The 15,316-nt window shown below is 51.3% G+C and overlaps 1 protein-coding gene across 2 annotated transcripts in view; it reads right to left on the minus strand.

The window, feature by feature from the left end:
* agap3 (ArfGAP with GTPase domain, ankyrin repeat and PH domain 3) overlaps positions 1-15,316 on the minus strand; it is a 164,539-nt gene that overhangs the window by 32,896 nt on the left and 116,327 nt on the right. For both annotated transcript variants that reach the window (XM_072711213.1, XM_072711212.1), the window contains exons 11-12: positions 13,228-13,393; positions 2,769-2,930 (exon numbers count right to left, since the gene is read on the minus strand). In XM_072711213.1, the coding sequence (XP_072567314.1) occupies positions 2,769-2,930; positions 13,228-13,393 (328 nt within the window). The remainder of the gene's footprint in view (positions 1-2,768; positions 2,931-13,227; positions 13,394-15,316) is intronic.

Below are 15,316 nucleotides of genomic sequence, written 5' to 3' on the forward strand. Positions count from 1 at the left end.
CCTGAAGCGGCCAACCAGCTTCACCGCCACGAACCGGGAGGGGTGATTAGCTTACGTTCACGCAAAGCGGCGAGGAAAGGAGAGCGTAATGAAGCAGGCTTAGATCCGGAGGCTTCCGGCACTTGGCTGAGTGCCGGCTCTCGCGGGCAGTGGAATAGGTATGGGCCTAACCTGTGATTACAGCACATTACGGCCCGGCGGGGCGGCGACAGTTTAAGCGCGTTCGGTGATGAAGATTGCCGGTGAGGCGGGGGGAGGGGGGGCGGCCGCCGCTAACAGGTCTCCAGGCAGGCAGTTTCTGTTCCTCAAAGACGCCACTCCGCCGTAATTCGAGAGGTGCCGGGTGCGGCACACGGTGATTTCGCCGCCCCCTCGACACGGCGAGCCGAAAACCGGTCCTCAATCAAAGCCAACGGCTGCAATTAATGGCAAAATTAGAAACAATCACGGCCTCCTCCTTATTATCGTCAATTAGAGTGTGCTAATCAAGGCCTGATCCCCGCACTGGCTCTCTCTCCAGACTAAATGTCAAACTTCATTACAGCCCCGGCGAAGAAATCAACCCCCCCCCCCCCCTTGGGGGGCCGACTCGGAAAGGGCGGCGGAATGCTTTGGTAAACATGGTCTCCCAACGAAGTACACACAATATTTAAAACCCGGAGATGTGGCTGACGGTGGTGAGACTGACCCGTCTGGGGCTAGCTAAAGATGGCTAACTTTAGCGATAAAATTGAAAATGTGAGCAGATGCTAATTTCTTAAAGGTGCCCCATGCTTAGCGTTAATTAAAGACTTAAAAACCTCATTGGTTACAGGCACGCAACCAAAAAAAAAACAACATACAAATGAAGGACAATGGCTAAATTCAGCCTTTTATCCGAAGATTAAAAGCAGCACATGACAGTGAGCGATTAATATATACGATGGGTTGAGGCTTTCTGCAGGTCGGTGTGAATTAATCAAAAGCCTCGCGTTCAATATTCACAAGCAGCGTACACGCGGCTTACCTGGGCCACGGTGCATCTATTCTGAAGGACCTCATTAATCTGGGCCTCGTGATGAAAGGAGCACGTCGCACGTTAACCTGCAACCTTCACCAAGGATAATATACTGTGGTAACTGAGAGGGGACTCAAGACCCTGTTGCCAAAGAGCACGTGATTTCTTAACATAAAGGATTATAAGGCTGAGGAACCTGCCCAGGGGTGAAAAAAGGAGAGCTGGACCCTCAACGTACTTTGCAGATTTTCAGCAGAGCTCCCGGGATAGCGGCTTGATAAGTGGCCACATATACATTTCCATCACGATTTGTTCACGGAAAACCAGGTGCGAGCCAGATGCGCGTCTCACGTGTCATGCCGCGTCAGAGGCCTTGAGTGTTAAGGTGGCACATTTGCCCAACGAATCGCATGTCAGAGCTTTCCCATTGAAGGGAGCCATTTATGTCTCGAACGATGGGCCAAGATTTTCTTGCAAAAGTTTCACCTGCCCAACTGCTGGGGTGCCTTAGTGTACCGTCCCCCCCCCTCACCCCCATTCCCGTTCCCTCTGGTCCCTCCGACAAAAATAATAGGGTCCCTCAAAGCACGGAGAGGACCGTTAAGCAAAGGCAGGGCAGGGAGGCGGCCGGTCGGAGCAGCCCGTTCAGCCCCCCGAGCGGAACCATCCACATCCTACTACGCCGCCGCTACCATCGCCATGCCTCCCCTCCCGCCCCCAGCCCGCTTCGAGCGAGCTGCGGTGCTGGGACCAGGGGCCGCACGGTCGGGGGCTCCATCGGTACTCCTAAAGAGCACTCTTTAAACTGCCGGGGGGGCCGGTGGGGTGGGCGTGCAGGGGGGGTTTGTAGTGCATCGCTAATGACAACCACGACGGAGCAAACATGCATGGAGACTGTTATTCCACTGATGTGCATTTAAGTGCTTTTTTAGTGCCAGCCACAAGGAGGGAGAAATAACCGGTGATGAATGTTGCCCCCGAAAAGGCATCTATTTCCCAATCCAGGCAGCGGAGTCGTCACGCAAGGCGAATGTATCATTTCGTTTCACTCGAGTGCCTCTGCAAGGCAGGGGCCCAGGCAGCAAATAACCTTCGCTCCCTCCTCCTCCTCACACGGCCGCTAATACACTCCGACGCCATCGCCTGTCATCGCCACGGTAATCATCATCACCATGATGACTACCGCCTTCGCCGCCAACATTATCGTCGTCTTCCTCTCCCTAATCGTTACTCTGCCGCAATTAGCTCTGTATTAATTAACGGCGGCAATATACGCCGGGTCCCCCAGCTTGCGGCAAAGCTGGCTCTTTTGACCTGTATCATCGCTGCAGTATCGCTTCCACATGCGCTACAGAGCTGGCTCTCTGCATGGGGATGATCTCGGATTAGACGTCTGGTGATCCCTGACAGGTCGCTTGCATAACCGCTCACAGAGAAGACCCAGCTACAGGAGCACATGAGCTACACGATGATGGACCAGGGTATTTGAGGTTTGATGGCAAGTGTCCCCACGCAATGGCCGCGGGAGACCGAGGAAGCCACGAGGTCACGCATGACCCTGCGCCAAAGCTCGCAGTCTCTGTGGAAACTGAAGGTCGACGAGCGATGACTGACACCTATGGAGGTCATGGCCAGACTTCCACCAAACTGCCCCCTAGGTGGGAGGAACCCACATTACCACGCACCCCCTGCCCCCACAGAAGAAACAGGTAGTACTGGAGGGAAGGAAGCCATTGTCAGCGAGAGGAGGGAAGGGAGACGCCACACTCACTGGCTCCAGTGCTGCCGGCCGCCTCGCTCCACTGGTCGGCACTGGACACGGAGAAGGAGCGCTGGTGCAGACCGTCCGGCTTGCTGCCGAAGCCGACCAGGTTCATGCCGCTGGCGGAGCGGTCCGACTGCAGGGAGGTGCTGCTATTTGAGTGGGGGGCACCTGTGGGAAGAGGCGGGTGAGGTAGCACAGTTAAGATACCCAGCTTGAATCTGCAAGTTCAGAGTGTAGACAGTCGGGGAGGAAGTAGTTCCAGAAGCCCTGAAAGTCATACATGAATGACTTGGGGGGGGTGGGAAAAAAACCCAGAAACATCATCTCCTCCCCCCAGCTCACGGCACACACACCACATTCACGATAAAATTACATAAAATTCAACCCACAGTCATCAGTCCTCGGACTGAATTTTCCGGAAAGCTTGGAGGTGCGATGGTGAAACAGCTACACGCTTCCATCACGCGGACCCAACTGAATGAGCGGAACTTCTAGGTTACCTTCAAGAACTTGTACTGATTTATATACGTCCATATACAACTGTATTGCAACATCATTTGAGACATCTACATACTGCACACTTGAACACTAAAGGCTCTCCAGGAAGTTTGATGCCCTCACAGTTGTTTGTGTGGGAAAATTCAGATCAATACAGTAAGACTTTTACAGATTGTTTTTTTTACAGATTTACAGACGGTTTGTTTTTGGGGGGGGCTGGAGTATGGTAAAAGAGGAAAAAATGCAACCCTTCCCTCTAATGTAAGTCGCTTTGGATGAAAGCGTCAGATAAATGAGTTAATGTAAATGGTAGCGCAGTTTTCCGTGGCCTAACTGGAATAAGCTGCAGGCTCAGCACGACCCTGAACCATATAAGGGGTGTGAAATATGGACGGATTGTTTGAAGGGCAGTCTATATCGCTAAAACCGGAATGCATGTCCAGGGTGTCAGATGAAGTTTGCCATCTTGGCTTAACGGCTGCTGCAGGGAGATTTTCCCCGGTTATGAAGGATCTGTCTCTCTCTCTCTCTCTCTCTCTGCCAGTGCGTGCTTTAATACACTGTCACTGGATCTCTCTCGTTCGTCTCTCCACGCTACATGTGTAAACCCACCCCCTCCCCCCCAAGCCTCAGCCTCTAATTAGCCCTTAATTAACAAGATACACTCCGAACGGTAATTATCTCTCCTCAGCCCTCTGACTGCCACATCCATCTCTCCCAGTGCTGGCTGTCGGTCTCTCTCCACTTCCCAATCAGACGCTCTGCGGCACGCCGCCTCCCACCCCCCCCCCACCACCACCCCTATTCCCCCCCACTTTATTAATTCATGAGCAGAACAGTACCGTGTGGGCTGGAGACCCCTGCTGCTGCTGGGGAGCCAAAGGCACCCCACCCTCCCACCAAACACAGGTCACAGTGTCTGTCTAGGTCCCTACATGACTGTCAGGCAGAGAACAGGACAAACTCAAGCTTAAGACACTTTACACAATTTCACCCCTAATCTAAACAGACTTCAGTTATATACAGACATTTATACAGTAGTTCCCCTATATCTGCGGACGATGTGTTCCAAGATCAGCGGATTGCTGAAACCGCGACCCCATATACATGATTTTTGTGTACATACACATGGCAAAGTAAGACATCACTAACATTACATACATATATTGTGCATTGTTACACAGTATTGTATAGCACTGCACTCTCTCGAATGAAAGGGATTCTGACGTTTTAGCCTAAATCTCAAGTAACGACAGAGCAATGGAAAAAAATATCATGTATCAAGGGATGGCAGAGCAATGAAATTCCTGCTTTTTATACCCCTGGAACAATGGAAAATCAGGCTACTGTTACGCTTTTTACAATAAAAAATATTGTATGATGTACCTATGCATAAGCCGTAATGAGAAAAATGTATTTGTTTAAAAATATCTCGGCCTATTGTGGGTATACACCGGCTAGAAATCTGAAATGGTTTGAAACTTATTAACCTTAAACTGGAATTCCTAAACTTTTTTTTTTGAACCACAATAAACAGAGGATAACAAACTGTGGTTACTGAAACCATGGATATGAGGGACCCACTGTATGTCTCTCCCTAAGACACACGGGCATTAATCAGTACAGCAGCTTAATACGGCACATAAAATATGGCAGGATTCACTGACCACCCAGGGGTTCACAGAACAGCGATCTCCCGTCACTCATTCACCAATAGCCAAAAACACTTCTGGTTCCCATCAAAACCTTAATAACTTTATTGGTACAATTGGTTGCTGAATAAAAGCAAATCTGAGTCTTTACCCAAACGTGAGATCCATCTCAAGGTCATGTGGAACTTGTGAGGCTACAGTCCTCAACACACTCGCCCAGGACATTAACGGTTATATGCAATGGCAAGCCTGTACAGGCAAAAACAATGAGTTAGACATCTTATGCCCTCTTTGGGACAGGAAAGCCACAAGACTGCAGCCCTACACTGAGGACAGGGACTGGAAGACAGACTCCCGGTGGATTATGGGAAGAACAAGCACCAATCAAGTCTGAGTTCCCAGACAGCTTCGACTGGTACTTACCCCAGTTAAACACCTTCTACTTTATTTTCATTTCCTGCAGCTGAATATGTTGCCTGGAGTTCAGCAGTCACTAAATATGACCAATGGAGTTCAGAAAGGAACAAATTAAAAAACCAGAGGGCCCCATGATTCTTAATTCGCTTCGTTACAGCTCTTTACACGGCATCCAGCTGCTAAAACCAGCCCAGACTACAATGCTTTTAATTAAAATGATCCCAGCCCAAACTCCAAAGTCACAGGCCCCAAAAGAACCAAAGAACCGGGAAATCCAAAATCCCAAACTTATTGCAATCTTAACAGCCAACACCATCTTTTTCCTGGTACCGAGCAAACAAAGAAATCTAAAAAATCTGGCAACCATAAAGCCAAATATTAAATTCCATGCAATACAATACAATGCAACTTCTTTCTGATTTTGGTTTCGGTTTTGCCTCGCGATTTGGTTCCGGGTCCAGCTGAGAGAGAGGCTCCCTCAAACAGTTCATACGAACCCCTTTTCGGAACAGAGGCGACTAATTAACGGCAACTCCCGCTGGAATCACGCCAAGACCTAATTGTATTTATTTAGGCTATTAATTGCGGCACGGAATTTCACTGAAAGCCGGAAGGTGACTCACAAGGTCTGAAGTCGCAAGTGATGCATGCGCAACCTGGCCAAACCTTTCCCCAGAGACGGCCGCACTCACTTCGCGACTTTTGTGGAACACTTTGAAAATTCCGAACCATAACCACGGCAACTAGGGGCGGCTGGTACACTGCAGCACGTCACGCGTAAAGGCAGGAGGGGCACGGCGGCTCTTGTTAACATAATGCGTCTTTCCCATTACCGGGAGTAATAAGTGTATCAAATTCACATAATTATGTCTAATTAGTGTCAGTAATTATCCTGTTGGGCGCAGGAAAATTAATCTTTCACTCCCAGTGGAGGGGGCAGCTCCTCGTGGCGAACGGGGAGGGGGCGGGGGGGCCCTGACGCGACATGCTGGCGGAACTCTTGCTAAATTAGTGCCCCCGAATCAGTGAAGTCGCCACCCTGTCAAAAAGGGCCTGGGGGCGGGGGGGGGGGGGGGGAGGGGGGGCAGGGGACTGGGTCGCATTTATGGAGTGAGCTGACATAATTCCCAAAAATTCTGCTTGCTGCGGAACAAGAATTATAACAGATTTTAAACACTGATTTAATATTAGTACTTTCTACTTGCACTGAAGAAATTATATTTAGGGTTCAGGAAACACCTTACAGTACACAACAAGTATTATAAGTACTACTTATAATAATAATTATAATAATAATAATAAAAAAAATGTGTGTTACACTCAATATCTGAGTAAGGAAATAAACCATTTATACACAGAACTGGTTAACCCTTCTTGCTTGGATGCACTCACAGCAGAAATGCAGCTCTTAACCGAGAATTAATATATCGAATGGATTTTAACATTTGATGATATTTACCCTGCTACTCAGGATTAAATGGAGCAAAACAGACTGCGATTTCAAATAATGAATCGCATACATAAGGCCGTGGCCAGAACAACCGATCGGTACGCACAACTATAAAGATAATTGATGGTGCGTTTCCGCATTCCGTTTAAGGCCCGTCTAAACAGAACGGGAAGAGTGAGGACAGTTTTAATTCAGCTGGCGAGAAAGTCCATTGGATCAGGACGCGTGGACGGGTCCAGGCTCATGCACACTCACGCTGGGCCGGGTGCGAGCACACGGCTGAGACAGACGTCAGGCAGCGCCGCGGTGGAGCAGGACCCACCCAGAATGCACCTCTTCCACGTGAAAATAAATTAAAAAGCAATAGAACCAATTTTTATATTATTACCAAAGTGACATTTCTGAAAGCGATTTCACAGAGCTGCACAACTGTGAAGAAGTTCAAAACACACCAATCACCACAATATCCCCCCCCCCCCCCCAACTCACCAGCAATACGCCCCCCCCTTTCACAAATCACGGCAGCCTGGAATGTGACGGCAGGGAAATAATGCAATTCATTTGTATCCAAATAGGGGGGGGGGGCTGGGTCATCCCCTCCCCCACACACACGATTCTGTTCTGCAGAAACAAATACAGTTCCAGCACTGGATTACATTCTGTTACACTGCTAATTAAAAACTGCAATGAAAATGACTGGTGTCCAGTGGCCCAAACCTGTCCTGCAGAATCATTAAATATCATTTCAATTTACTCAGTACCAACTTATTATCTGTAAACAAATATTACTAGTGTCGGACCCAGAAATCAAAGATTTAAAACTGCACTGTTCCGCAGAAGCCTGCAAGCACTGGCAAATGCAAATCCCTGACAGACCCTAATCGATCGTTCACAGACGCCGCCTTGTAGTAATTAAATTGTCGGTGATACAAGATTCGTTAGTACGGTCCTCTGTGTTTAGAAAGAGGGTTTCAATCACGGGCAGGTGACCACCATACAGCTTTAACAAGATTATAAAAAAGTACAGGTGCAGTATGCACGAGTGTATATATTAGCGTGCAAGTATGCAAACACTCCACTGAATGTGGGAAAAATGAGGGAGGTTTACATGACGCTTCTGGGCGCTTTTTGTTTTTCTGTCATGTTCATTTATTAGCGATTTTTTTTTTACTAAATGAATAAACAGTAAAAAAAAAAAAAAAAAGGGGGAAAAAAACCATACTTGACAAACATTTGAAATTCCATAATCATCACAGATCCTAATTGTCAGATTTGATGCTAATGATTAATGAATTAAACATGGATCCATCAATTAGTCCCCAGAGTACAATCCCGCATAAAAGTGCCGATAATGTAATTACAGCGGGCAAAATAATCAGCTGTTAGCGTTAGCTTCCCGTCCCGAGTGCCGTGATTTCGCAGGCCACGTCCGCCTCGTTTCGGTGCAGACCACCCCAGGGCGTCAGCGCGGTGGGGTCCTCGGTGCCGGCTCGGGACTCCGCGTCCACGGAAACGCCGGCGCGTGACATTTCATCAAACATCAGGAACCATGATGAAAGGTGTTCCGCGGGCCGGCGTAGCGGCGAACGGCCTGCGGCGCGCGTGGAAGCGGTCGGCGTGGCGACGGGCCCCAGCTAAAAACGCCTCGTTAATATCTGTGGGTGTCGGCCGTCTCTCCCGGCACCGGAGCGCAGGTGACGCAACCCGAGTCGTTCCGGTGGCGACGAAAATTAGATAAACAAACATGCCCCCCCCCCCCACCATGTAAACCAGGAGAGAGACACCTGGAGCAATTACAGACGAGTAGGGCTTGGATCGGGAGAGCGAGAAGCGCTGTAGCACCTTTTCCACGTTTGGAGCACCTGGCCCCAGCCATTGTCTCTGATTAAACAAATTGACACGCTCAAATCTAATCTCCACCTAATTTCCCCGCCGCTCCCCATCTCCCTGGCCTGGCACTCGATCCCGAGAGGAGGCCGCGGCCCGCTCCCCTCTCCGGCACGTACGGATGGGAGGAACGTGGAAAAAAAAAAAAAAAACTGAAAAAAAAACAGATAGGTACAGCAGTGGGGGGGGGGGGGGAACGCGAGCAGCGGTATGTACGTGCGAGAGGAGGAGGCGTCACCGGCGGAGGAGCCGGGGCGGTGTTTGTCTAGGGGAGGGGCCCCGCGCGGGCCAGGCCGAGGCAGCAGATTAGCAGGGAGTCGAGACGGCTGCCCCCCCCCCCCCACCGGCCCCCCGTCAGAGGCTGATGAGCCGCAGCCGCTGTGACCCCTTTGTGGGGCTGTTGCCATTATGTACAAGGAGCGGAATAATGAAGCATAAATGGTAATGGGGGAGGAGATCATCCACGGCCGAGGCCATGTGATAACCCCCCCCCCCCCGCCATCATCACCACCCCCACTCCTCCCGGCGAACACACACACACACACACACACACACACACAGCATAGGGGCTGTTTCCCCCTCACTCTCACGTGCACCCAAAACCTGAAAATGGCAGCACAATCCTCTCAGATAGAGGACGATCAAACACACGAAAACACACACACACACACACACACACACACACACACACACACACACGCGTGCACATCAGGCTGGGGAAATGTTTATACACACACAGACGGGGTCGGCTTGGGTCCGACCCCAACAGCAGGTCACGGGCCACCTGAACAGCACAAAGGCCAGCCACCCCCCCCCCCCCCCAGCTGCCATACAAGCCGCTGATCAAAACTGATGGGGGTCATTAACACTTTGATGTAATATGACACGACTGACAGCCTGTTAAGAGGATAATAATATTTAAAATCTGCCAGGGACTATATGGCAGAGATGTTCAATCTGTGTCCTGTCCAGACACACACCTCTCCAGCCCCCGCACACACCCCCCCCTCACATACCCAACTCTGCCTTGTCTGAGAGCCTCCCCCCCCCCCCCCCCAAAACAGCCCTGTTCATAAAGGGCCTTTTAGATCTGCACAGTGGATGAATTAGGAAAGAAAAAGACGGAGCTCCGCCTCACCTTCCGTGAATGAAAAATTACCCCTTTGTTCATTTCATCAATTGCATGCCTAATGAAATCAAAATCAGATCGGATAATCAAGTGCAGGCCCTTCACTCCAGGGATCACGCTGTGATTCATAACCTCCTCTCTCGCGCGCGCAGATTAACGCCGTTTTTCTGAGTGGACTGGTGCTGAAACTGTGAGGTGGGGGGTTGAGGGGGGGGGCAGGAAGGGACCGGAGCGGCCTGACAAAAAAAATAAAAATAAAAGGTGATTTTTGGAAACCGCAGAAGAAACTGATTTCTCTCTGTCCCACGGGCACCTGCATGGCAACCCCTGAGTTTTATTTATAGCAGATTATTTGTAAGGAATTAACCTGCTGTGAAAGAAGAAAAAAAAAATGGCCGCTTAAAGGTGCGGAGAACCTAAAAAGCGGCGGATTTTAGCTTTTTAGCTTTGGGCCCAAACCTACTTTAGAGCCGTGTTTGAGGAAGTTGTGCCCCCCATTCTGCCTTTATTTTGGGCTCGCGCTCCCGCCAGGAGGACAGAACAGTCCGAGAGAGTCCCCTCCCGGGACGGCCGAGCGGCCCACACTAACGCGACAGCGCTGCGAGTTAAAAACCTAGTTAGCATTAATGGGACGCCGCTCACGCAGCCCAGGGACCCTGCACCTCTCCTCCACCACCTCCTGAAGGTTAATCATCTGCGGGCTGGAAAATCACGCCGCCCCACCCCCGATGGCTGGGCGTGCTGTCAGCTGCCCTCTGTTGGACTAATTAACCTCTTTAACTGTGCCGCCGGATTGGACCGTGGCCAGGATGGCTCGGGCCTTGCGCTGGTGAGAGGGGTGGGGGCCGAGGGGGGGCAGGCCGTGAGATGGAGAAAACTGTGAGCGGACTGGCTCACAGATCACTCTCACCCAACATAGCTACCGGCGCGCTGTAGCGGATTATTGTCCGTCTGTACCTTCCCACCTCCACTTGCACTCTTTCTCAAAGAGCCCCAAGGGCTCCCTCTCCTAATTTGTATTAATTGCCTTTAATTGCAGTACCTAAGTCCCATTGTGACTTTCTGCAGCGCTGCTCCACACTGCCCCTAGTGGCTCGTTCAGGGAAATGCAGCCGCCACCATATAACAAAATCTCCAGACTTTGCCCGCGTCCTGTTCCGGGCCTAATGGGCGCTCGGCGGGGCCTGAAACGGAACCCAGGCTCGGCTCAGATAAACAACAACTGCTTTATAAAGAAACCTTCAAAAAGTCAAACGACGGGCTAAATCACGGGTCTGTACCGGAGGGGTCGTAGACCAAACGCAGCACCTGGGGAAACATTAAGTGGATAAACAGCAGAACTCCATAAAAATGAGGGCTCTTTGTAAAGACACATGGACTAATTAGCACTGAGAAACTCCCCCAAAAGCAAAGTTACTAGGAGTTTCTGTTTCACAAACGCTTACTGGCAAGGGCGTAGGAGAGAGTTTCATATTGGGGGACACACAAGGAAAAAACTAAAGGCAGAGGTCTATTTATTAGGAGGGATGAATGAAGCCAAATTAAACGTGATAGGGTATGTCTTCCCCTGTCTCCTCTGGTTTTTCACGTCTCTGGTTACAGGAAGCCTGGTTCTGCCCTAGAGTTCCTCCCTAGAACACTTGAGCAAAGCCTTGTAGTATCAGTGGTCTTGTGATAGAGCTGCCCCCCCCCAGGAGCCCCTATTAACGCCGGGGGCTCTGCGTCGCGTCAGGCAGCGAACCCTCAGCCGGCACGGTCCTGTATGTCGAGCAACGGCCTCGTTTTCAAGTAGCCCCGCCTACTCACCGCCCAGGATTCATTTAGCCGCGCGCATCCGCGTTCCGCTCAACTTTAATCAGCCAATCAGGTGGGCTGGCATGGGAACGCCCGGATGCAGCATGTTAATTCTGTCACGCAGAGACAGGTCAGTCCAGTGGACGTGGCTGTTAGGGGTCCCAGGCTGAGGAAGTTGGTCTTAGGCTGAATGGTGGCTGCAGGAAACTCTATCGATCTCACAAACTTGAGCACCACTCTTGGCCAAAGCGTCATCAAACATGTTGTTACGTCACATTCATGGTTACAGGTCAGATTCTAAATGCTTTCAATACTTCACCTCTTTTTGTATGAATGGGGAAGAGTTTTCTGCATGTTCTGCTTGCCCATGTAATCAGCTCAACAAGTGTTTTCCAGGGTGATTCTGTAAACCATCCTCAATTAAATGTCAGACACTATTTCAACTAATGTGGAAGCCGCCCAGTGAAGGACAGTGTGGCATTAGCTCATACTTGCGCCGTGTGACAGGCCATTGTCCTTAACCTGCCATGCCTGTACCAGCCATACCTTTACCAGCTGTGCCCTTACCCACCACGCCTTAGCCCTACCCCGCCGTGCCTGTGCCCATACTCGCCATGCCCGTGCCCATACTCGCCATTGTCCATACCTGCCGTGCCCTTATCCTCTGTGCCCTTATCCGCCGTACCTGTGACCTTATTTGCCATGCCCGTGCCCATACCCGCCGTGCCCTTATCCGTCATGCCCATACCTGCCATTGTCCATACCCGCCCTGCCCTTATATGCTGTGCCCGTGCCCTTATCCGCCATTGTCCATACCCGCCGTGCCCTTATTTGCCATGCCCGTGCCCATACCCGCCGTGCCTGTGCCCTTATCCGTCATGCCCATACCCGCCATTGTCCATACCTGCCCTGCCCTTATATGCTGTGCCCGTGCCCTTATCCGCCGTGCCCATACCCGCCATTGTCCATACCCGCCGTGCCCTTATCCGCCGTGCCCATACCCGCCATTGTCCATACCCGCCGTGCCCTTATCCGCCATTGTCCATACCCGCCATTGTCCATACCCGCCGTGCCCTTATCCGCCATTGTCCATACCCGCCATTGTCCATACCCGCCATTGTCCATACCTGCCCTGCCCTTATATGCTGTGCCCGTGCCCTTATCCGCCGTGCCCATACCCGCCATTGTCCATACCCGCCGTGCCCTTATCCGCCATTGTCCATACCCGCCATTGTCCATACCCGCCATTGTCCATACCCGCCGTGCCCTTATCCGCCATTGTCCATACCCGCCATTGTCCATACCCGCCATTGTCCATACCCGCCATTGTCCATACCCGCCATTGTCCATACCCGCCATTGTCCATACCTGCCCTGCCCTTATATGCTGTGCCCGTGCCCTTATCCGCCGTGCCCATACCCGCCATTGTCCATACCCGCCGTGCCCTTATCCGCCATTGTCCATACCCGCCATTGTCCATACCCGCCGTGCCCTTATCCGCCATTGTCCATACCCGCCATTGTCCATACCCGCCGTGCCCTTATCCGCCATTGTCCATACCCGCCATTGTCCATACCCGCCGTGCCCTTATCCGCCATTGTCCATACCCGCCGTGCCCGTACCCGCCATTGTCCATACCTGCCGTGCCCAGCTGCAGGGTGCTTCGGTCCTTGCTCAGCCCATTGGTCTTCGGGCTGGCGGTCGGGGCGACCGTGGCCACCGCCCTGGGGGGCCTCTTCCCGGGAACTTTGACCGTGGTTCTCAGCAGGTCGATCTCCTTGCCGTGCACGTTTTGCATGTAGTCCTGAAGGGCACATGCACAGACAGTCATACAAACACTCAGTGCACCAGCGTCATCACAGACAGTCATACAAACACTCAGTGCACCAGCGTCATCACAGACAGTCATACAAACACTCAGTGCACCAGCGTCATCACAGACAGTCATACAAACACTCAGTGCACCAGCGTCATCACAGACAGTCATACAAACATACTCAGTGCACCAGCGTCATCACAGACAGTCATACAAACACTCAGTGCACCAGCGTCATCACAGACAGTCATACAAACATACTCAGTGCACCAGCGTCATCACAGACAGTCATACAAACACTCAGTGCACCAGCGTCATCACAGACAGTCATACAAACATACTCAGTGCACCAGCGTCATCACAGACAGTCATACAAACATACTCAGTGCACCAGCGTCATCACAGAAAAGAAATACAAGCACTTGAATTCAACAAGGCGATTCTTCTCAACTCATTGGTCAAGTTGTTAATACCATTCATGTTTAATAAAGGGGGCAGAAAATCAGCAGGTGATTTTTAGAATTCATTCAGGTGTACATTACATGGAATATAAGTTACACCATCTCAGCTTCAAATGAAGCAGTTCAACTGTTGTTCTTCCCATACATCCTATGTCGTAACTAAGAGCCATCTTCAGCCCTTCCTATGGAGACATGATCCTCGGTAAACCAATCACAGCCATCGCTGGGATCTTCACTGGGTAGACGACAAACGTCATGGCGATGGATCAGACCGTTACGGAAACGGCGATGGCCGATGAACCAGGTGAGCAAAACTCAAAATGTCACAGAAGGTACGCAGATCAGCAGCCGCAACGATCGGAGCCCCAGCGGAACCTGCGGCGGACCCCACCCCCGGTCCAGTCAGGAGGGCGGGGGGGGCAGACATCCAACAGTTATTAACGTTCATATTATTTCACACTCAGAACCCGACCACCGGAGCTGCGGCTAAAGTGGGAAAAACTAATGAATTTTGCTTCTCTGAACAAGTAAATAAATGGGGGGGGGGGGGGGCAAACGACTGCGATCAGCAGAAAAAAAGAGCGGGAGGGCTCGGCCATCGAAGCCCCTGCCAGCTCTCCTCCTTTTACTACACGCCATAAAGCACTAATTTCTTCGCAAGCTTTCTTGCTAATTACCCAGTGAGCGCCCTCATTTCATTTTATTACTGGAATTAACAGCCAGTTCGGAGCGTGTAAAGCTATTAAGATGTGTGATTAAGCCACATTCAATTAGTTTCCACAAACAATTTAATTGATGTAGCAGATAGAATTAACAGACGGTGATTGTGAGAATGGCACGGCTGACTACAGAGTGGAAGGAAGCCTCGCACTCTCTCTCTCTCCCTCCCCGATCACTCTGCTGGCGAGGGGTGCTGACACAGGCTACCAGGTGACCGAGATTTGGGGGGCGCCCGCTTCGTCTTCTCGCCTGGGATTCGCCGGGACGGAGATGATCCTAATCACCCGGCATCATTAGCGGCGATTCCCATCATCACTGCCGATAAGGGCATCGGCTCCCTTCCGCCGAGGGCCGACTCTGCTCCCGGTTCTGCTTACCGCCGTCTCGTTATGGGCTCTTCCCTCGGACGTTAGCGGGAAGGCCGCCTGGCAGATACGTGGCTGGGGCCCAAAACGGCTTTCGGTGGCATCCGACCAGCGGGGCTGGGTGAGCTTAAGCATTATGGGGTATAATGCTGCTCACCCACCCACCCCCCCCGCAAAACTGTCTAAACAGCCACAGTCAGGCGAGGCCACCTACTGGCCAGTAGGGTGGGGCACGGTGCATGAAAAAAGACAGGGTTGGAGAGATGAGGATGAGGATTACAGGGATCGGGAAGAAGAGGAAGACATGGATTAGGAGCACAGGAGGGAGAGCAGGACAGAGGGAGGAAGAGTGTTTAAGAGGCATT

Source organism: Paramormyrops kingsleyae, chromosome 4 (assembly GCF_048594095.1).
Source record: "Paramormyrops kingsleyae isolate MSU_618 chromosome 4, PKINGS_0.4, whole genome shotgun sequence".
Classification (NCBI taxonomy): Eukaryota; Metazoa; Chordata; class Actinopteri; order Osteoglossiformes; family Mormyridae; genus Paramormyrops; species Paramormyrops kingsleyae.